The sequence below is a fragment of the Scyliorhinus torazame genome, chromosome 9 (genome assembly GCF_047496885.1).
Source record: "Scyliorhinus torazame isolate Kashiwa2021f chromosome 9, sScyTor2.1, whole genome shotgun sequence".
In the NCBI taxonomy this organism is placed as follows: Eukaryota; Metazoa; Chordata; class Chondrichthyes; order Carcharhiniformes; family Scyliorhinidae; genus Scyliorhinus; species Scyliorhinus torazame.
Window position 1 is genome coordinate 98420686 of NC_092715.1, and position 22961 is coordinate 98443646.

The 22961-nt window shown below is 46.5% G+C and overlaps 1 protein-coding gene across 5 annotated transcripts in view; it reads right to left on the minus strand.

The window, feature by feature from the left end:
• Nucleotides 1–22961, minus strand: part of mctp1a (multiple C2 domains, transmembrane 1a) — a 1185582-nt gene that overhangs the window by 361602 nt on the left and 801019 nt on the right. For all 5 annotated transcript variants that reach the window (XM_072516301.1, XM_072516303.1, XM_072516302.1 and 2 more), the window contains one exon: nt 5273–5392. In XM_072516301.1, coding sequence (XP_072372402.1) covers nt 5273–5392 — 120 coding nt within the window. The remainder of the gene's footprint in view (nt 1–5272; nt 5393–22961) is intronic.

The following is a 22961-nucleotide window of genomic DNA, read 5'->3' on the forward strand; positions in this document are numbered from 1 at the left end:
TCTGAACAGGCTGTACACTCTGTTGTATCTCTTCCACTGGGACAACAAAATTCTTTTGTTTAACTCTTTCAAATTGTATATATCTCTGACCTCGTTCTTTCCTTAGATTTCTAAACTTTTGTCTGTAGGCTTCTGGCACTGGTTCATATGTACTCACTATGGCTTTTCTCACCTTATCATAATCCCTACTTACCTCTGTGATAGTGATGCAGACACTTCACTAGCGCTACCTACCAACATTGTTTAAATCAACACTTCCCACATGGTTTTTGGCCAATTCAATTGTTTAGCCACTTTCGCAAATTAGATGAAAAAGGATTCTCACCAAATCTTGGCAATGCTTGAACATATTTAAACATATCCGAACCAATATTTTGACTGGGAAGCATTACTTCTTCTTCTAGACCTTCCTCAGCCTTTAACTCCAACCTTTTCAGTTGATGTTCTCCTTGTAGTGCCAGTTTACAAAGTTCAAATTCACTTTCTTTTCTTGTCCCTTTACTCTTTTGTTAATCTTTCCATCTTTCCATTTATACCTCCTTTCCATTTCCTTTTGAAAAGCCCTCTCTTTTTCCTTTTCTGCCCTCTCATTCTTTTGCTTCTGCCATTGCCAATCTCTGCTTTTCCTTGATTTCTTCAGTTCGATTTCTTTTTGTTTCGCTTTTTCCTGCATTTCTAATTGTTTCATTTGTAATTGGATTTTAGCTAATTCTAATGATTCAGGTTGACTCTCTGGCAAATTTAAATATTGAGCTATGGCTTGCATTATCTCTACCTTCCTCGTCCCTTTAGATAAGGTTAACTGAAGCTTCTCCGCCAAATGCAAAGATTTTGCTTTCGTCTCCCTTTGTAAACCATCCCGAGTAATCACTTCCAGATCCAGGAAAACCTTTGCAACTGAAAGAGGCATCTCCTGTCACTCCCTATTCAAATTTCAAAACCTGAAAGAATGCAATCATTCCACACACACTCACTGTCTTTACGTTCAATAACCCCAAGCCAAACAATGAATAATAATTAAGAATCTGATTTTGGACCCCAATCCTGATCCTGGACCCCGATTCTAGTCCAGGACGAACCCCCAATTTTATTACAATTCCAGACCAGACCCCAACAGTGGCTAGGATACTGGACCAAAAGACCAAAACCCTAATATTTTAGTTTATTTTAAGTCTGTGCTGAAAGAATGATTCACTCCAGGAGTGATTGCATGAAAAAATTAGGCTTTGAATTCTGAAACAATTATGAATACAATATTAAACTTTTAACTTCACACCCAAAACAAGCAGTTTACAATTATCCCTTAGCATAACTATACAATTTCCCATTAAACAACAAGAAAAGAAACATACAGCTCTTAGTCCAGTTTAAAATTAACAGGGCATGGAGTAACACTAGCTTTATAAAACAGATTTGACTCTGGTTGGAACTCCTTCAGAGTCTGGCTGAATATCTTCAAATAGCTGCTTTAACTAGATTGTTACAGCCTCTTCCTTGTCTTCAGACAAAACTGCTCGGCTTTAAAATATTATTACTCTTTTTTTTAAACCATCCCACATGGGAAGAATTGTGGACTCAGAGTCAGACAGATGAGAACTCATCTCCCCTTTCTCTCAAAGCTTCTCCAAACTCACTACCTCTCTCAATTTCTGAGCTGCACCCAGCAATTACCTCATCTGTCCAAGCTTAAAAAAAAGCAGGCTGCAAAAGCACATTACCTCCCCAGGGACCTCCCCAGTCAATCCACATTCTTCTGGTCAATTTCACATGTTACTTACTAGGGACAAAACAAAATTCTTTTTAAAAACATGAGCATTGCAGCCAAACACAGGCTTTTAACTCTTACTTTGTCCCAATATTTAGAAGCCAATATTCCTTAAATCTGCCACTCGTCTCATGCATAGCCGATTGGAGGAGTCCCAAAGGCTACGAGCGTAGGAAATGCCGACAATGCATGGCATCGAGCAGCGTAATAAAAGACCTCTCCCACCCGACTTATTCACTCTTCCAACTTCTTCCATCGGGCAGGAGATCCAAAAGTCTGAGAACATGCACTAACAGATTCAAAAACAGCTTCTTCCGTGCTGTTACCAGACTCCTGAATGACCTTCTTGTGGACTGATCTGATCTCTTCACACATCTTCTCTACTGAGTAGTACTACACTCCTGTATGCTTCACCCGATGCCTATGCCTATTTATTTACATTGTGTATTTTATGTTTGCCCTTTATTTTCATGTATGGAATGATCTGTCTGAACTGTACACGGAACAGTACTTTTCACTGTACCTCGGTACATGTGACAATAAACAAATCCAGAATCTAGAACCAAGGCCAACATGATCCAGAACTTGCCATCCAGTGTGGGCCGGTTACACCTGATTTTGGCTTTTCCCGCTATTTAACTGGCTCGCTCAGATCCCTGCCGGGTGCAACACATTGGTCAAATTGCACCCTAAATGTCACAACATCCTCAAGGTAGGCAGATGTTGCGGTACTTCAGCATTCCTCTTGTATCCTGAACATCTGGAATTAGATTTTGGCACTATGGGTTATTCGGACTTTAACGACCCTCACCTTGCCTGCCAATGTATGTACGAACAGTTTGGCTTTCAATGGAGCTGACAAGGTCAGGGGAAAAAGATGGTGTTTGATCATTAAGGAATAGGAAACATTCTGGCCAAATCTTCCCAGTAGTTTGTGTGTGTCACTTGCCTACCTATCCAGATGGTAATGCAAGTGCCTGTGGCACCTAAATGTAAATTTTCTTCTCGATGAATGGCAAAACGTACACTGCAGTTTTGTTACTGATTGACTGCTCAGTGATGTCAGTGTGTTTTGTGGAGCATTGCATATCTTGGGTATGAATGCCGCATTGTGCATTAAATTTGGTCAGTTTATCAACCTGTTTCAGTTCTACAAGGGATGGGGACACATTGAATAATTTATGCCATCCAGATCATCAAAAATGACTTGGACCTCCACTGTAAACTCCCAGGGTTAAACCATTCTGATGTGGCAATTTTAACATAATATAAAGCTGATTTGCATGAATTCCAAAGACTCTTGCCTGCTTTAAACATGCGCTTCCACCACCTAATTTCAAAGAGTAGTTACAAACTGTGGCAATCGAGATTCAACAGGAATGGATCAGTAAAAATCCAGTCCATTTTATAATAATAATAATCTTTATCGTCACAAGTAGGCTTACATTAACACTGCAATGAAGTTACTGTGAAAAGTCCCTAGTCACCACATTCCGGCACCTGTTCGGGTACACGGAGGGAGAATTCAGAATGTCCAAATTACCTAACAGCACGTCTTTTGGGACTTGTGGGAGGAAACCGGAGCATCCGGAGGAAATCCACGCAGACACAGGGAGAATGTGCAGACTCCACACAGACCCAAGCCGGCAATCGAACCTGGGACCCTGGCGCTGTGAAGCAACGGTGCTAACCACTGTGCTACCCACTTATCAATTCCTGCCAGGTGAGGTGGACGGCACGGTAAGGTGCCAGGGTCCCAGGTTCAATTTCCAGCTTGGGTCATTGTCTGTGCAGAGTCTACACGTTCTCCCTGTGTCTGCGTGGGTTTCCTCCGGGTGCTCTGGTTTCCTCCCTCAAGTCCCGAAAGACATGCTGGTAAGTGAATTGAACATTCTGAATTCTCCCTCTGTGTACCTGAACAGGTGCTGGAATGTGGTGACTAGGGGCTTTTCACAGTAACTTCATGACAATGTTAATAAATAATCTTTATTGTCACAAGTAGGCTTACATTAACACCTAATGTAAGCCTACTTGTGACAATAAAGGTTATTATTATTAATGTTTACCACCCCTGAACCATCTATACTTTCTTTTTCATTCTGTCTGTTAATATCTAGCAATTAATTTACTGCAGAATTACTCCCATGTAACCTGACAATAGCACCTGACTGCATTCAAGTTGTCCTTTCTGAAAATACAGAGCATTCATTGCCAGCATGTGTGCAGTTGTCACATTATAAGTTCTGAATTATTTGGATGAATGTGCTTTCCATTCCTGTCACTATGTTTTGTGTCAAAACAAAGGCTGCTACTGAATTTTGAACTACTGCTTTTGTTAATGTGTTTAATTAATGCTTGGTTGCCTATATAAGAATAATGAGGATTAAAAGCATTGTAACCAGCTAAAAAGCATGACCAATCTGCTGAAATGTGCTGTCTCAGATCTGTGCTTGTTCCGATTTCATAATCCATCCTCTCAAAATAACCTTCATTGCAGAAGCATGGAATCATGTTTGGGGACCACTCAGACTGTCACAAACCTACTAGTATAAGAAGAAGTAACGGAAAGTGCACAGATCCTGCTGTTACATTTATTCAACTTTTGCAACAGGCAGAGGTTCAACCTTCTCCTATCTGCAGGACTGTGAAACTCTTCCAGCTGGTACCTGGCTACAGCTGGAGATCTACATGGCTCCAGGGGATTTAGCTGGACCTTTGTTATATTAATGGTACAGTATAGATGTTTACAGCATGGAAACAGGCCCATCAGCCCAGTATGAAGTAGGAACAATAACGAATGGGCAAAGCGTTGAACTGCTATTATTTCTGTAAATAGAATTTTTCAATAAACTTTAAACTTGTGACATCAAGCTGTAAAGAAAATATGTATGATTTGGTTTGATATGTGTGATTTTGGAATCAACTTTAGGAATCAACAAGATTCTGGTGAAAAGAGTCAGCCTCAGATTTCAGGTCACGCAGATAAATTACTGATACTTTGTTTATGTTGCACCATTTAATAACTGGCTGTAATGCATTTCAGACTACATAGGCATCATTTTTATTTGTATGGGTGGGGTAGCAGTGATTGGTCAATGTTGAGGTTAACAATCCAATTAACAACTTAAAAATTACATTTTAATTTGAGATATCACCAGCTAGGCAAGAAATTGGCCCATGAATTACAACGCACTGTGTACTAAAAGTATACCATTTTTCCTTCCCCTTCAGTTACCATCTATGCTCTTTACCCTTATACAAACAAATATATTGTCCCACTCAGTGAAGATTATTTCTTAATATGCTTACGACAATGTCAAACTGTTCCTAGGTAAGCCTAATATAAACACGTTACTTCATTGAATTTAATTGCAAGTCTTGTTAAACCCTTTTCTGTACAAGTCAGACTCTTTTTAAAAAATCAATGAGTATGACCGTGCATTTCATTAAGTGTACCCACGATCCATCAACATGGCTGTGTTGATTTTGCCTATGGATTGTACATACCAAGAAAGCAGTGAGACTCCTCTGTGGTGATTCCCATGCAAAGCAACTGTTAATGAAGCGACCGGTATTTACCAGAACCATGACGCAGCGCCTCACACGATAGTAGTTTTTCTGGAGGAGCTGGAAAAATCAAGATGAATAAAGATGGGTGTTGATATTCCTTACCCACGATTTGATACAAAGAAGCAAACAACAAAAATAAGATTAAATGTGCTACCTTCGATGTGAGAGAAATTTGTACCTTCAAAAACATCTGAAGGAAACAAATTCTACACAACCAACCTGAAAACACAAAATCTTACTTGCACAGAATGAGGGGGCGGGATTCTACAACTCCCCGCCGGGGGGGGCGGTGTGAATCCCTTCCCGCCGCTCCGATGCCGGCTGCCGAATTCTCCGGCGGCGGTTTTCGGGCGGGGGCGGGGATCGCGCCGCGCTGGTCGGGGGCCGTTGGCAGCGGCACCTCCGGCAATTCTCCGGTCTCCGATGGGCCGAGCGGCCACCCGTTTTCGGCCAGTCCCGTCGGCGTGAAATGGACATGGACCATCCCGGCGGGACCTGGCTAGGAGGGCAGCTTGCGGAGTCCTTGGGGGGGGCGCGGGGGGATCCAGCCCCGGGGGGGGCCCTCACGGTGGCCTGGCCCGCGATCGGGGCCCACCGATCTGCGGGCGGGCCTGTGCCGTTGGGGCACTCTTTCCCTCTGCGCCGGCCTCTGTAAGGCTCCGCCTTGGCCGGAGCAGAGAGGAAACCCCCTGCGCATGCGCAGGAAACACACCAGCGGTTCTGCGCATGCGCCAACTTGCGCCGGCCGGCGGAGGCCCTTCGGCGCCGGTTGGCACGGCGCCAACCCCTCCAGCGATGGCCTAGCCCCCGGAAGTGCAGAGGATTCCGCAACCTCCGGGCGGCCCGACCCTGGAGTGGTTCAGCCGCTCTTGTCGCTGGTACGGGCCGCCCCGCCGATTGTGGGAGAATCCCGCCCAGGGAATCCAGTCATGAAATGTGCCACAATCCGCACGTTCTTTACAATTGCAGGTACAATTTTTTAAACCAATAACTACAATAAATAAAGGGGAAGATATCGAAAACACAGAGGGAGGAAAATTATAGAGGGTGCAGCATGTTCTGGCAGAAGGGATTGCTTAAAGGTCAGGTAAAATGGTGGGAAAATGCAACTGATTGACTTTGGGCAGAATCACATTTGAAGCGCAGAGGCTGCCCACCAGCATTAAGGGAAGCCATGGGGGCGATTGGGGTTGCATAAGAACATATGGAATGGGAGCAGGAGTAGACTGTACACTTTCCTCAAGTCTGCTCCACCATTCAAAACAATCATGGCTAATTTTCTGCCTTAACTCCACCTTCCTGTCCACTCTCCATATCCCTTGATTCCGTGAGAGAAAATATGTCAATCTCAGTCTTAAACTTACTCAACGTTGGAGCATCCAAAGTTCTGTGGAGTAGAGAATTCCAAAGGTTCACAGCCCTCTGAGTGAAGAAATCTCTCCTGATCTCAGTCCAAAATAATGGATGCCTTATCCTCAGCATGTTCTAGATTCCACAATCAGGGCTAACAGCCCCTCAGTGTCTGACCACCAAGCCCCTTCAAAACCTTCATGAGTGGGAATGGGAAGGAAAGCCCAGGATAGCAACACCCCATACATTCTTTGTGGGATTCGTAGAAGAATCCCTGCTCCTCTTGACCTCACTATATGGAAAGATTTTATCATACTTTTTCTTCCCAGTTAATTTTTTACTGAACGGGATACCTGCAACATGTGGCCCATTCAGTAAGCTACTGAAATACCATCTTAATTCTAATGATTTCCGAGGAGCCCAATCTGCCGACATCAATATGGCTGCTATGTGAATTAAGCTGTGAACATTGACTGCCTACAAAGGCTAAGGTGGCCATGACTGCAAATTATGTGATAGCGTTATAGGGTGGTAAGTCTTTGCGGAGCTATTTTAACGGCATGCACTGCTTGACTCAACAACCCTGCTGGCCCCCTCCCACTTTTTCCTATCTCTAAATACAAAAAAGAAAATAAGATTTAAGGAACTTAATTCCAAAAATGTTAAAGGTAAAGACAAAGGGGGCAATGTATTTGGAGCTACTGTCCTCTGTAGTTTCACTGGAAATGTGATGAAAAATCTATTTATGTAGAAGAGTGAGAGCATATCCAAGGCAATTCCTGGTCAAAATTTTATATAAACAAGAAGAAAGTAAAAAACAAGGTGGGCTGAACTGGAAAGATTGAAGTCAGAACAAATTGATCCATATTAGTCAAAGCATTGACTCAAAGATCAATTGATAAATCATTGAATCTCTCTGAGCAAAGCAAAATCACTTTTAAGTCATTCTTCAGATAAGAACAGTGTAATAAAGATTATTCCAATTCGTCAGCTATTGCCCAAATTTAGCTCCTTTGGATGAATTTGGACACTGGCAATCAAGTTTTCAAAACTGCTGTTAATCTTCATTGAACCATAAAAACTGAATGTTATTTCAGTCTTTTTTTTAGAACATTTTAATGAAGCATTTAGAATTTTAACATTTAAACATTCTAAACAGAGCAGTCCGACACACGAAACAACATCACAATAACATACCCAACTTCCCCCCCCGCCCTACCTCCTGACTGCCTGTATATTAGATTCCCTAACCTTATTCTACAATGCCATGCCTCCCTTTTCCCACCCACCCCTCTCCCCACCCCCTTCTGCTGACGGGCAGTTTTCCTTAAAGAAGTCCATGAACGGCTGCCACCTCCGAGCGAACCCCTGAATTGAACCTCTTAAGGCAAAGTTAATCTTCTCCAGCCTGAGAAACCTTGCCATGTCACTGACCCACACCCCTGACTTTGGAGACTCTGAGTCCCTCCATCCCAGCAAATTCCGTCTCCGGGCCACCAGGGAGGCGAAGGCCAAAACGTCTGCCTCTCTCTTCTCCTGGGCCCCCGGATCCTCCAGAACCTCTGACAGGACGTCTGCAAATCCCTGCCAGAATCCCCTCAGCTTCGGACACGCCCAAAACATGTGTACGTGATTCGGCGGGCTTCCCCGACACCTCCCACACCTGTCCTCCACCTCCTCAAAAAACCTACTCATCCGGGCAACAGTCATGTGAGCCCTGTGGACCACGTTGAACTGGATCAAGCTAAGCCTGGCACACGATGAGGATGAATTGACTCTCCTCAAGGCCTTTTCCCATAGTCCGACTTCCTCTTCACCTCCCTAATTGGGACCCCTTCTCACTCCATCAATTCCTTATATATTTCTGAGACCCTCCCCTCCCCAACCCGTGTTTTTGACATCACCTTATCCTGTAGTCCCCTTCGAGGGAGGCGAGGGAAGCTTAGAACCTGCCTCCAGACAAAGTCCCATACCTGTAGGTACCGGAACCCGTTCCCACCCGGCAACTCAAACTCCCCCTCTAACCTCTCCAGGCTCGGAAAATCCTCTTCAATGAAGAGATCACCAAATCTCTCAATCCCTGTCCGCTGCCACCTCCTAAAGCCCCCGTCCAGCCCACCCCGAACAAAATGGTGATTGTCACAGATCAGTGACCACACCAAAGCCCCTCCAATCTCATGTGCTGCCTCCATTGCCCCCACACCCTCAGGGCTGCCACTACCACTGGGCTTGTGGAATACCGAGCCGGCGAGAACGGCAGAGGTGCTGTTAACAAAGCCTCCAAACTCGTACTCTGACAGGATGCCGCCTCCACTCGGTCCAACACTGACTCCTCTCCCACTATCCACTTCCTAACCATCGATATATTCGCCGCCCAGTAATAATTAATAAAATTCAGAAGGGCCAAGCCCACCATCCCGCGCCCCCGTTCCAAAAGGACCTTCCTCACCCTTGGGGCCTTACCAGCCCATATGAAACCCGAGATCGCCACACTTATCTTCCTGAAAAATGCCTTAGGGATAAAAATTGGAAGACATTGAAACACAAACAGCAATCTCGGAGGACTGTCATCTTCACAGTCTGTACCCTCCCCGCCAATGACAGCGGGAGCATGTCCCACCTGCGGAAGCTTTCGTCCATTTGCTCAACTGCCCTGCCCAAATTTAACTTATGCAGCTGACCCCAGTCCCTAGCCCCCATGATCCCCAGGAACCTAAAACTCCTTCCCACCACATTAAACGGTAACTCCCTCAGTCTCCTCTCCTGCCCTTGTGCCTGGATCGCGAACACCTCACTCTTACCCATGTTTAATTTGTAGCCCAAGAACTGACCAAATTCTTCCAATATCTCCATAATCCCAGCCATTTCCCCCAACGGGTCTGTTATGTAAAGGAGCAAGTCGTCCGCGTAGAGTGAAACCCTATGGTCCACCCCACCTCTCACGATCCCACGCCAGATGTTCGATGACCTAAGGGCCATTGCCAAGGGCTCTATGGCCAGGGCAAACAATAGTGGGGAGAGTGGACACCCCTTTATTGTCCCCCTACACAAACTCAAATAGTCTGACCGGACCCGGTTGGTCCTTACATTCGCCACCTGATATAACAGCCGGACCCTGTCAACGAATCCCTGCCCGAACCCAAACCTTCCCAGGATATCCCACAGGTACTTCCAATCTACCCAATCAAAGGCCTTTTCTACATCCATGTCTACCACCACCTCGACCTCACGCCCCTCCACTGGCATCATTATCACATTTAAGAGCCGTCTAATGTTGGACATCATGTGACGTCCGTTCACAAACCCCGTCTGGGCCTCCCCTATCACATCCGGGACACAGTCCTCTACGCGCGTGGCCAAGATCTTTGCCAGCAATTTTGCATCCACATTTAAAAGGGAGATCGGCCAAGATGATCCACAGTTCTCTGGATCCTTATCCCGCTTCAGAATAAGGGAAATCGATGCCTGCGATAATGTTGGGGGAGCATTCCCAGTTCCTTGGACTCGTTAAAAGCCTTTACTTGGAGCGGCCCCAGCAGCCTGGAAAACTTTTTGTAGAACTCGACCGGGAATCCATCAGGTCCCGGAGCCTTACCCGATTGCATCGCCCCCAATCCGTCTATCACCTCTCCAAGCCCGATTGGGCCTCCCAAGACTTCCACCAACTCCTCATCTATCCTCTGGAACTCCAGACCCCCCCCCAAGAATCGCTTCATACCCTCCTCCCCGATTGGGGGTTCCGATTTGTACAATCTACTGTAAAATTCCCGAAACACATCATTTACCCCCTCCGGATCCACAACCACCTTGCCCCCTGTATCCTTTACTTTCCCAATTTCTCTTGCCGCCTCCTGCTTCCTCAGCTGTTGCGCCAACATCCTGCTGGCTTTTTCCCCATATTCATACACCGCCCCCCTTCACCCTCCTCAGCTGCCCCTCCGCCTTACCTGTGGACAGGAGCCCAAATTCCATCTGCAGTCTCTGACACTCCTTCAGAAGCCCCTCATCCGGAGATTCCGCATACCCCCTGTCCACCTGTAAAAGTTCGCCTACCAGCTTGTCCAACTCCGCCCGTTCAGTCTTCTCCTTATGGGCCCGAATCGGAATGAGTTCCCCCCTGATAACCGCCTTCAGTGCCTCCCACACCACCCCTGCCAAGATCTCACCCGTATCATTGATCCTTATGTATCCCCGAATGGCCCTCCTCACCCGCTCACATACCTCGTCCACTGCTAACAGCCCTACATCTAACCTCGATTGTGGCCGCTGTGCCTTTCCTTTGCTCACTTGCAGGTATACCCAGTGTGTGACGTGGTCTGACTCCACAATTGCTGAATATTCAGTATCCACCACCTCAGCAAACAGCATTTTGTCCAGCACCAAGAAATCTATCCGGGATACACCTTATGCACATGGGAGTGGAATGACAACTCCTTACTCCTTGGCCTCCCAAACCTCCAAGGGTCCACCCCTCCCATGCACTCCATAAACCACCATAGCTCCTTTGCCATAGCTGACACTTTTCTGGACCTGGGACTCGACCGGTGCAGTCTCAGATCCAGGACCGTGTTAAAGTCTCCCCCCCATAATCAGTCGCTGTGAATCCAGGTCCAGGATCTTCCCTAGCACCCTCTTAACAAGCTCAACATCATCCCAGTTTGGGGCACATATATTCACCAATACCACGGCCACTCCCTCCAGCTTCCCACTAACCATGATAAATCTACCCCCCGGGTCCGCCTCCATCTTCCCCACCTCGAGTGCCACCTTTTTGTTGACCAGAATTGCCATCCCCCTCGTTTTAGAGTCCAATCCCGAATGAAACACCTGCCCGACCCATCCCTTCCTCAACCTAACCTGATCCCCCACCTTCAAGTGTGTCTCTTGCAACATGGCCATGTCTGCCTTCAGTTGCCTCAAGTGTACGAACACACGGGTACTTTAGACCGGCCCATTTAACCCGCATATGTTCCATGTGACCAGCCTAGTCAGGGAGGATGTGTCCCAGTCTCAGGTGGGCATTGCCAGGGCACTCTCGAGCATCTCCCAGTCACTGAGAAGCATTGCTGAGGGTGCAGACACCATGCTGCAGACATTTGGGGAGCCACCAGGGATGGCAGAGCCAGATAATGCAGAGGCAGCCAGGACTCGATCCATCTACCCCTCCAACCCGAGGTGAACCCCAGGGCCTATTGGGCACAGACCAGGAGGGGGTGCTGGGTGTCAATCAGGAGCTATCCTATGCAGTGGCAAAGTTGGCCGCCAGCTCCCCTGAGTTACCTGGACCGGGCGCTGGTTCCCTCATTGGTGCACACACCCACCCTCTGGTCCTGGAAATGTCCCCGGCTTTGGCGTTCAGCCCTGGATGTTTGGATGTTGACCGTTGCGTCTGTAGTTTTGCCTCCTCGAGCACAGTGTCCAGGCATCATGGTCTGTTTGGGATGCTAGGCAATGACTCCCACATGCTACATGACCCCCTACCCACAGGAATACATGCGGTTCTTGATTTTGGCCTCCCCCGTGATTTAACTGCCTCTTCGTACTCTCGCTTAAGCTCAACGTGGCAATTAAATTACACCCTTAGAGTTTTATAAATGCTCAATAATACTTTATGAATACTTCAAGTTTTATACTGAGAACACTTCTGAGCTTTGAGTCATGTACAAACTTTAAAACACATTGCATACCAAGATATATATCAGGAAAAGCAAGGATGCCGACCCCAACTCCTGGGGAACACCACTACAAACATCCTCCAGCCTGAAAAATATCCACTGGCCGTTGTTACTCTCTACTTCCTATTATTCAGCCAATTTTATATCTGTATTGCAAATGTCCCTTTTATTCCATGAGCGATAACGTTTCTCACAAGTTTGTTGTGTGGCACTGCATTGAATGCCTTCTGAAAATCCATGTGCACAACACCAACAGCATTACCCTCATCAACCATTTTTGTTACCTCCTCAAAATACTCCAGCAAGTTAGATAAACATGATTTCTCCTGGAGGATTGGAGAAGTGCAAATATTGCACTGTTTCTCAAAAAAGGGTGTAAAGATGGCCTAGCAACCACAGGCGTGTGAATTTAACCTTGATGATTAGAAAGCTTTTAGAAACAATAAGTAATTCTCACTTGGGAAAATGCAAGTTAATTAATGAAAGCCAGCACAGATTTGTTAAAAGCAAATTTTATATAACTAACTTGCTGGAGTTTTTTTGATGAATTAACAGAGATGGTTGATGATTGTAATGCTGTTGATGTTATGTACATGCATTATCAAAGCCATTTTATAAAGCACCACACAACAGACTATGAGCAAAGTTACAGATCGTAGAATGAAAGTAACAGTAGCAACATTGATACAAATTGACTGAGTGGCAGAAGTCAGTCATGCAGACTGCTTGTTTTCTTTGATTGGAGGGAGGTTTACAGTGGAGTTCCCCAAGGATCGATAGAAGACCCCTGCTCTTCGTGATGTATATTAATGACATAGACATTGGCGTACAGGGCACAGTTTTAAAATTTGCAGTAATACAAATCTTGCAAGCATTATGAACCTTGTGAACCATGAGGAGGATGGGGTAGTCGTTTAAGACCACCCCTTCGTCTTCACCCTCCGCGGAAACTATGCAATGAGTAAGAAAGCATCAATCAAAACAGGATGAAGTGCAATGGAACTTCTTATTTCTTGGGCCACTTTGCTTACTATGAAGACTTGTAAGGAACCCTAGAAATATTCAACAGACGGGGCTCTGAATTGAAAGTCTGCAATGACAGAACAGGCAGAGGTAAATGTATCATCTTTGATATTTCAACAACTGTTCCAACGGATGAAAGCTGCAGAAGATCAAAAACGCCAATCATCTCGGTTTCCTTGCCATTAGGCTTTATTCCATCAAGACTCATGGAAGCTGATGTGCAATGGTTTCTCCATGCCAAATAATGTCATGCCACAGGTGACTTTTCTTCGGAACACATCTCCAAGTCCTTCCATGATCAGGGAAAGGAAGGTAGTGCAATGTTCCTCCTGCAGAATGTTTGAGGTGAGGGACGCCGTCAGTGTCCCTGCTGATTTCATCTGTGGGAAGTGCACCCATCTCCAGCTCCTCAGAAACCGCGTTAGGGAACTGGAGCTGGAGCTGGATGAACTTCGGATCATTCGGGAGGCAGAGGTGGTCATAGATAGAAGCTTCAGGGATGTAGTTACTCCGAAGAATAAAGATAGATGGGTGACGGTGAGAGGGGCTGTGAGGAAGCAGTCAGTACAGGGATCCCCTGTGGTCGTTCACCTTAGTAACAAGTATACAGCTTTGGATACTGTTGGGGGGGGGGACTTACCAGGAGTAAGCCATGGGGTACAGGTCTCTGGCACGGAGTCTGTCCCTGTTGCTCAGAAGGGAAGGGGGGAGAGGAGTAGAGCATTAGGCATTGGAGACTCCATAGTTAGGGGGATAGATAGGAGATTCTGTGGGAACGAGAGAGACTCGCGGTTGGTGTGTTGCCTCCCAGGTGCCAGGGTGCGTGATGTCTCGGATCATGTTTTCGGGATCCTTAAGGGGGAGGGGGAGCAGCCACAAGTCGTGGTCCACATAGGTACCAATGACATAGGTAGGAAAAGGGATATGGATGTAAGGCAGGAATTCAGGGAGTTAGGGTTGAAACTTTGATCTAGGACAAACAGAGTTATTATCTCTGGGTTGTTACCCGTGCCACGTGATAGCGAGACGAGGAATAGGGAGAGAGAGGAGTTGAACACATGGCTACAGGGATGGTGCAGGAGGGAGGGTTTCAGATTTCTGGATAATTGGGGCTCATTCTGGGGTCGGTGGGACCTCTACAAACGGGATGGTCTACACCAGGACCAGAGGGGTACAAATATCCAAGGGGGGGGAGATTTGATAATGCTCTTCGGGAGGGTTTAAACTAGTACAGCAGGGGCTTGGGAACCCGAATTGTAGCTCCAGTATACAGGAGGTTGAGAGTAGTGAGGTCATGAGTAAGGTTTCAAAGTTGCAGGAGTGTACCGGCAGGCAGGAAGGTGGTTTAAAGTGTGTCTTCTTCAATGCCAGGCGCATCCGGAATAAGGTGGGTGAACTTGCGGCATGGGTTGGTACCTGGGACTTCGATGTTGTGGCCATTTCGGAGACATGGATAGAGCAGGGACAGGAATGGTTGTTGCAGGTGCCAGGGTTTAGATATTTCAGTAAGCTCAGGGAAGGTGGTAAAAGAGGGGGAGGGGTTGCATTGTTAGTCAAGGACAGTATTACAGTGGCAGAAAGGACGTTTGATGAGGACTCGTCTACTGAGGTAGTATGGGCTGAGGTTAGAAACAGGAAAGGAGAGGTCACCCTGTTCGGAGTTTTATATGGGCCTCCGAAAAGTTCCAGAGATGTAGAGGAAAGGATTGCAAAGATGATTCTGGATAGGAGCGAAAGCAACAGGGTAGATGTTATGGGGGACTTTAACTTTCCAAATATTTACTGGAAACTCTATAGTTCGAGTGCTTTAGATGGGTCTGTTTTTGTCCAATGTGTGCAGGAGGGTTTCCTGACACAGTATGAAGATAGGCCAACGAGAGGCGAGGCCATATTGGATTTGGTACTGGGTAATGAACCAGGACAGGTGTTAGATTTGGAGGTAGGTGAGCACTTTGGTGATAGTGACCACAATTCCATTGCGTTTACTTTAGTGATGGAAAGGGATAGGTATATACCGCAGGGCAAGAGTTATATCTGGGGGAAAGGCAATTATGATGCATCGGATGGAGAGGAAAACTGCAGGGGATGGGCACAATGGAAATGTGGAGCTTGTTCAAGGAACAGCTACTGCGTGTCCTTGATAAGTATGTACCTGTCAGGCAGGGAGGAAGTGGTCGAGCAAGGGAACCGTGGTTTACTAAAGCAGTCAAAACACTTGTCAAGAGGAAGAAGGAGGCTTCTGTCAAGATGAGACATGAAGGTTCAGTTAGGGCGCTCAAGAGTTACAAGTTGGCTAGGAAGGACCTAAAGAGAGAGCTAAGAAGAGCCAGGAGGGGACATGAGAAGTCTTTGGCAGGTAGGATCAAGAATAACCCTTAAGCTTTCTATAGATATGTCAGGAATAAACAAATGATTAGGGTAAGAGTAGGGCCAGTCAAGGACAGTAGCGGGAAGCTGTACTTGGAGTCCGAGGAGATAGGAGAGATGCTAAATGAATATTTTTCGTCAGTTTTCACACAGGAAAAAGACAATGCTGTCGAGGAGAATACTGAGATTCAGGCTACTAGACTAGAAGGGCTTGAGGTTCATAATGAGGAGGTGTTAGCAATTCTGGAAAGTGTGAAAATAGATAAGTCCCCTGAGCTGGATGGGATTCATCCTAGGATTCTCTGGGAAGCTAGGGAGGAAATTGCTGAGCCTTTGGCTTTGATCTTTAAGTCATCTTTGTCTACAGGAATAGTGCCAGAAGACTGTGTCATGATATTCAAACACACACATCATGATGGACACACTAACAGGCAAATCAGAGTACACAACACCACAACCAATCACAGACAAGAACACCAACCACATAAAAAGCACGAGCACGACACCTGGTGGTCAGTAGGTCTGGGGAGAAGGGAACAAGAAAGAGCTGTTGAAACACCACAAGCAGGGAGCCCCCCACGTGCAGAGTGCAAAGACCAAACTGTAAATAGTGAGTTTAAATAAAGAAGCGTTGTACCATATGCAACTGTGTTGGCTCATCTGTGTGTCAGAACACCCAACACCACATGGTACAGGAGTGGATCGATACCTGCCTACTAACCTGCCATTCTGGACATGGACCACACCGGCAAACCGCAGCCGATGCAAGTCACGGGGAACCTAGGCACCAACTGGAAGCTCTACAGGCAGCGATTTGACCTGTACATCCGTGCCACCGAAAAACAGAATGTCTCGGATGACTCGAAGATTGCAATGCTCCTCTTCTACGCAGGCCCGCACGCAACCGATGTCTTTAACTCACTGGTGTTCGAAGAAGGCGAAAACCAGGCCAAATATGACACGGTCATCCTCAAACTGGACCAGCACTTTCAAGTTGAAGTAAATGAAAGTTTTGAAAGATACATCTTTCAGCAACGCCTGCAAGGTAAGGAGGAGCTTTTTCAACCCTTTTTGACGCACCTCCGGATTCTAGCGCAGTCCTGCGGTTACGGCACCACTACAGAGTCCATGATCAGGGACCAGATTGTTTTTGGCGTTGCCTCTAGTGGCCTACGCCAGCAGCTTCTTAAAATGAAAAGCCTCACCTTAGCGTCTGCTGTGGAAGCCTGTGTCCTCCATGAAAATGCTACCTGCCGTTTTGCCCGATTTCAGGCGTCCGAGTTGGCACGGAGGGGGTCCCCAGCCGTCGAATCGGCAAGCCAGGCCGCCCACGACGTCGAACGCATCCAGGCCGTCGATTACTTCCCGACCCACGGCCCGGACGACAGCGGCCGCTTCCCGCGCTTTTCGCGGTCTCCCGCGCAGGTGCGCGCCAAAAATAACGGCCACAACGAGGGACGCACTGCGCAGGCGCGCCCACCGCAAGATCGCACTGCGCATGCGCAGTGGCGCAACGAACGCCGTGACGTCATGACGTGCAGCAATTGTGGAGGTCTACACTTAAAAGGGCAATGTCCTGCAAAAAACCGACAGTGCCACAGATGTGCCATGATGGGCCACTACGCAGCCCGCTGTCGTGCGGCTCAACCCATGGATCCGGCGCATCCTCGACAACCTCGCACACGAGTCAGGACCGTCCAGCCCACGCATCAAGACTTCCAGTTAAGTGATGCAGATGACCAGGATGCCTTCCGAGTTTCCGTCATTGATGTCAACAAGGTCAATGCCATCAATCCAGCCGATGAGTGGTGTGCCACCCTGACGGTCAACCCGAATTCGTCGCAAACCCATTAGACTGGACTTATAATACAGTTCATATGTTTAACAAGTTGCACAATTTTACATGATAACCTGTTGTTGTTTATCGTTCCAGATGTCGTCTGACTGGACAACTGTTCAAGTTTTTTTCTTCTTCTTCTCTCGTTCGCATTTCTGTTATGTTATGGTACAACTGGATTCATGTGACGCACTCGACATCGCCCCATGTACATAGTTCCGTCATAGACACATGCTGCACACGACACACACACACTCTTAGATGCACTCACGTCACGATCATATTTATTACCACGTAGGCACATATCTTTGTAAAAAGGGGGGATGTCATGATATTCAAACACACACATCATGATGGACACACTAACAGGCAAATCAGAGTACACAACACCACAACCAATCACAGACAAGAACACCAACCACATAAAAAGCACGAGCACGACACCTGGTGGTCAGTAGGTCTGGGCAGAAGGGAACAAGAAAGAGCTGTTGAAACACCACAAGCAGGGAGCCCCCCACGTGCAGAGTGCAAAGACCAAACTGTAAATAGTGAGTTTAAATAAAGAAGCGTTGTACCATATGCAACTGTGTTGGCTCATCTGTGTGTCAGAACACCCAACACCACAGACTGGAGGATAGCAAATGTTGTCCCCTTGTTCAAGAAGGGGAGTAGAGACAACCCCGTTAACTATAGACCAGTGAGCCTCACTTCTGTTGTGGGCAAAATCTTGGAAAGGTTTATAAGAGATAGGATGTATAATCATCTGGAAAGGAATAATTTGATTAGAGATAGTCAACACGGTTTTGTGAAGGGTAGGTCGTGCCTCACAAACCTTATTGAGTTCTTTGAGAAGGTGACCAAACAGGTGGATGAGGGTAAAGCAGTTGATGTGGTGTATATGGATTTCAGTAAAGTGTTTGATAAGGTTCCCCACGGTAGGCTACTGCAGAAAATACGGAGGCATGGGATTCAGGGTCATTTAGCAGTTTGGATTAGAAATTGGCTAGCTGGAAGAAGACAAAGGGTGGTGGTTGATGGGAAATGTTCAGACTGGAGCACGAGGGGGCATACCTTTAAATTGAGGGGAGATAGATATAAGACAGATGTCAGAGGTAGGTTCTTTACTCAGAGAGTAGTAAGGGCGTGGAATGCCCTGCCTGCAATGGTAGTGGACTCGCCAACACTAAGGGCATTCAAATGGCCATTGGATAGACATATGGACGATAAGGGAATAGTGTAGATGGGCTTTAGAGTGGTTTCACAGGTCGGTGCAACATCGAGGGCCGAAGGGCCTGTACTGCGCTGTAATGTTCTATGATCAGCAAATGGTAATGGGAACAGGATTGTGTTGTCTGGAAGCTTCCAATCATGATCTGGTACAGAGGCAGCAGTTGCAAGATGAACGTCTAGCATTTGGATGAGGCAGGTTCGTATTTTGGCAACTGTAACTGAGCAGCTCTCTTTAGGATACACTCTGCTCAGCCCTTATTTGGGAGGGTTTAGAAAAGGGCCTTAAAAATACCCTACCTCACCTCTCCCAACTGGATAGCCGCATCCAGAGGAATTACCATTTACAGGAGAAACAAACAAAAGAGTAAAGTGTTAGGACCTTGAATATCAGGACCCTTATAGACATACCCACGAGTGAATGGCCAGAGGGTCACACTGCATTTATCACCTGAGAACTCTGGTGATATGACATGAACACCGCCACTCTGAGTGAGACCCTATGAGCTGGAGAGTGTCAGCTCAAGGAACTCTGAGGCAGCAATAGTTTCTTCTGAAAGGGAAATCAAGAGAAGAACGTATATTTCAGGGTGCTGGATTTGCCATCAAGAAGAAAGTTGGAAGAAGTGAGCGCCTCATCACTCTTTATCTCAAACTGGTGAAGAGTCACTTCACCACCTTGGACACCGATGATGAAGCCAAGAAATATTTCCATGCCAAACTTGACCAAGTTCGAGGTGGGGCTCGAAGGAGGATAGGCTTATTTTTCTCAAAGACTTCAATGCCAGAGTTGGAAAAGAAGGCAATCTCTGGAATGGAACTATTGGCATGGAAGGAATTGGAGATGTCAACTTCAGTGGCATTCGTCACCTTACCAAATATGCAGAACATGGGCATCATTATCAATACACTATCTATATCAAGATCAAGTTCAAAAGGTCATGTCAACACCCATAGTCCAAACACTGGAATCTAATTGTTTATATCGTTATTTGTGCCAGGAATTTTTTGATTTCATAGAATTTACAGTGCAGAAGGAGGCCTTCGGCCCATCAAGTCTGCACCGGCTCTTGGAAAGAGCACCCTACCCAAGCCCACATTTCCACCCTATCCCCATAACCCAGTAACCCACCCAACACTAACGGCAATTTTGGATACTAAGGGCAATTTAGCATGGTCAATCCACCTAACCTGCACATCTTTGGACTGTGGGAGGAAACCGGAGCACCCGGAGGAAACCCACGCAGACACGGGGAGAACGTGCAGACTCCGCACAGACAGTGACCCAAGCCGGGAATCGAATCTGGGACCCTGGAGCTGTGAAGCAATTGTGCTAACCACTATGCTACCGTGCTGCCCCTATCGCAAAGATGTCCACACCAAAAGAGAAATGACAGAGACTGATGACTGCTGGACTGATCAACAACTTATTTGTTCAATTATGCCCATCAAACTGGCTCCCAAACGATGGGAGGAACAGAAGAGATGTCCCCGAAAGATCAATGTCGAAGATCTGAAGAATCCAATCCAAAGAGACTGATTCCAAAAATGGCTTAGAAAAAAACTGTCAAACTTCAATCAAGAGCAGAAGAAGAGATCCACGGTGCTTGGGGTGTCCTTAAGTCCAATACCATCAATTCCGGCAAAGAGAAGCATCAGGATTGGTTTGATAAAAAAATCTAGATATCAATGAACTGATTGATGGCAAATGCAAGATCTGACCCAATGGCCTTAACTCAAAGCAAATGAAACTGGCTTATCAACAAGCAACGGCCGGGGTACAAAGGTGCACCAGTGATATGAAGAACATATGGTGGACAGACAAGGTGAAGGATTTTCAACATCTCACTGACCTGAATGAAATCTGTGGCTTCCTCACTGACACAAAGCCCATTTATGACCCAAATACTCAAGGACGAGCTGCCCAGTGGCCTAAGGGTAGGGGAGATCTGATAATGGAAAGGGAAGCTGCCAATTCCTGCTGGAAAGAGCATTTTGAAAACATTTTCAATCAAGAATCAATTGTTGATGAGACTGTTTTCAATTGCATTCCACAACACATTAGAGATGAGTTCCAAGCTCCTCCAACGCCTATGGCAGTGATGAAAAGTGTCACATAAGTGAACAACAATGCAGCAGTAAATGATGGAATCCCCACTGAAATGTTCAAGCACGGAGGAGAGGAACTAGCTTTATAGCTCCACACCCTCTTACAGATCTGGAATGAAGAGGAAGTTCCAAATTATCTCAAGGACTCAGTAATTGTGAGAATCTTTAAGAAAAGAGACTAATCCAACTATGGAAATTACACATGTATGTCCCAGCTTTCCACTGCACGATCATTACAAGAGTACTTCTGAATCAACTTATTACACTTGAACAGCTACTCCCAGAATCTCAATATGGGTTTTGGCCATCAAGAGGCATTCTCAAGGTGACTTTTCCAGCTCGTCAATGGCAAGAAAAACAGGGGGAACATGATTAACCTCTCATAGAATTTACAGTACAGAAGGGGGCCATTCGGCCCATTGAGTCTGCACCGGCTCTTGGAAAGAGCATCCAAGGTCAACACCTCCACGATATCCCCATAACCAAATACCCCACCCTACCCTTAGGGCAATTTTGGACACTAAGGGAAATTTATCATGGCCAATCCACCTAACCTGCAAATCTTTGGACTGTGGGAGGAAACCGGAGCACCCGGAGGAAACCCATGCAGACACGGGGAGAATGTGCAGACTCCGCACAGACAGTGACCCAAGCCGGAATCGAACCTAGGACCCTGGAGCTGTGAAGCAATTGTGCTATCCACAATGCTACCGTGCTGCTCTCTACATAGTATTCGTTGACTTGGCAAAGTTCTTTGACTACATAAATCGTGAAGCCTTCTGGAGGATTCTGCTCGAACTCTTTTTTGATCTTCCCAACTGCCATACTCCAGCTGATTAGAGACAAGCTCCCTGCTGGAGTGCAGCTTAATTATCGAATGGAGGGTGTGGTGAATGTATTATGCCAATAATCCACCATTGTATTTGTATCTGTGCTGTTGCCCTTGTATCTGTATCTGTGCTATGCTGTTGCCCTTGTGGGCTCCTCCTATGGGCCATTGTATGGCATCATCCATAGGGGAACATGTTGGGGCCAGTATGGGCTCTGCCCATGGCTCCTCCCCTTGAAGGGAGGTATAAAGAGCAGTTGACCAGTAGGCGGTTCTCAGTATTGGATCAGTCGCAGGCAGACACTGTTCTAAGTTGATTAAAGCCACAGTTTACTTCTACTCCCGTCTCGAGTGAATTGATGGTAAACTATTTATTCTCAGACAATTAGAACATAGAACATAGAACATAGAACAATACAGCGCAGTACAGGCCCTTCGGCCCACGATGTTGCACCGAAACAAAAGCCATCCAACCTACACTATGCCATTATCATCCATATGTTTATCCAATAAACTTTTAAATGCCCTCAATGTTGGCGAGTTCACCACTGTAGCAGGTAGGGCATTCCACGGCCTCACTACTCTTTGCGTAAAGAACCTACCTCTGACCTCTGTCCTATATCTATTACCCCTCAGTTTAAAGTTATGTCCCCTCGTGCCAGCCATATCCATCCGCGGGAGAAGGCTCTCACTGTCCACCCTATCCAACCCCCTGATCATTTTGTATGCCTCTATTAAGTCTCCTCTTAACCTTCTTCTCTCCAACGAAAACAACCTCAAGTCCATCAGCCTTTCCTCATAAGATTTTCCCTCCATACCAGGCAACATCCTGGTAAATCTCCTCTGCACCCGCTCCAAAGCCTCCACGTCCTTCCTATAATGCGGTGACCAGAACTGTACGCAATACTCCAAATGCGGCCGTACCAGAGTTCTGTACAGCTGCAACATGACCTCCCGACTCCGGAACTCAATCCCTCTACCAATAAAGGCCAACACTCCATAGGCCTTCTTCACAACCCTATCAACCTGGGTGGCAACTTTCAGGGATCTATGTACATGGACACCTAGATCCCTCTGCTCATCCACACTTTCAAGAACTTTACCATTAGCCAAATATTCCGCATTCCTGTTATTCCTTCCAAAGTGAATCACCTCACACTTCTCTACATTAAACTCCATTTGCCACCTCTCGGCCCAGCTCTGCAGCTT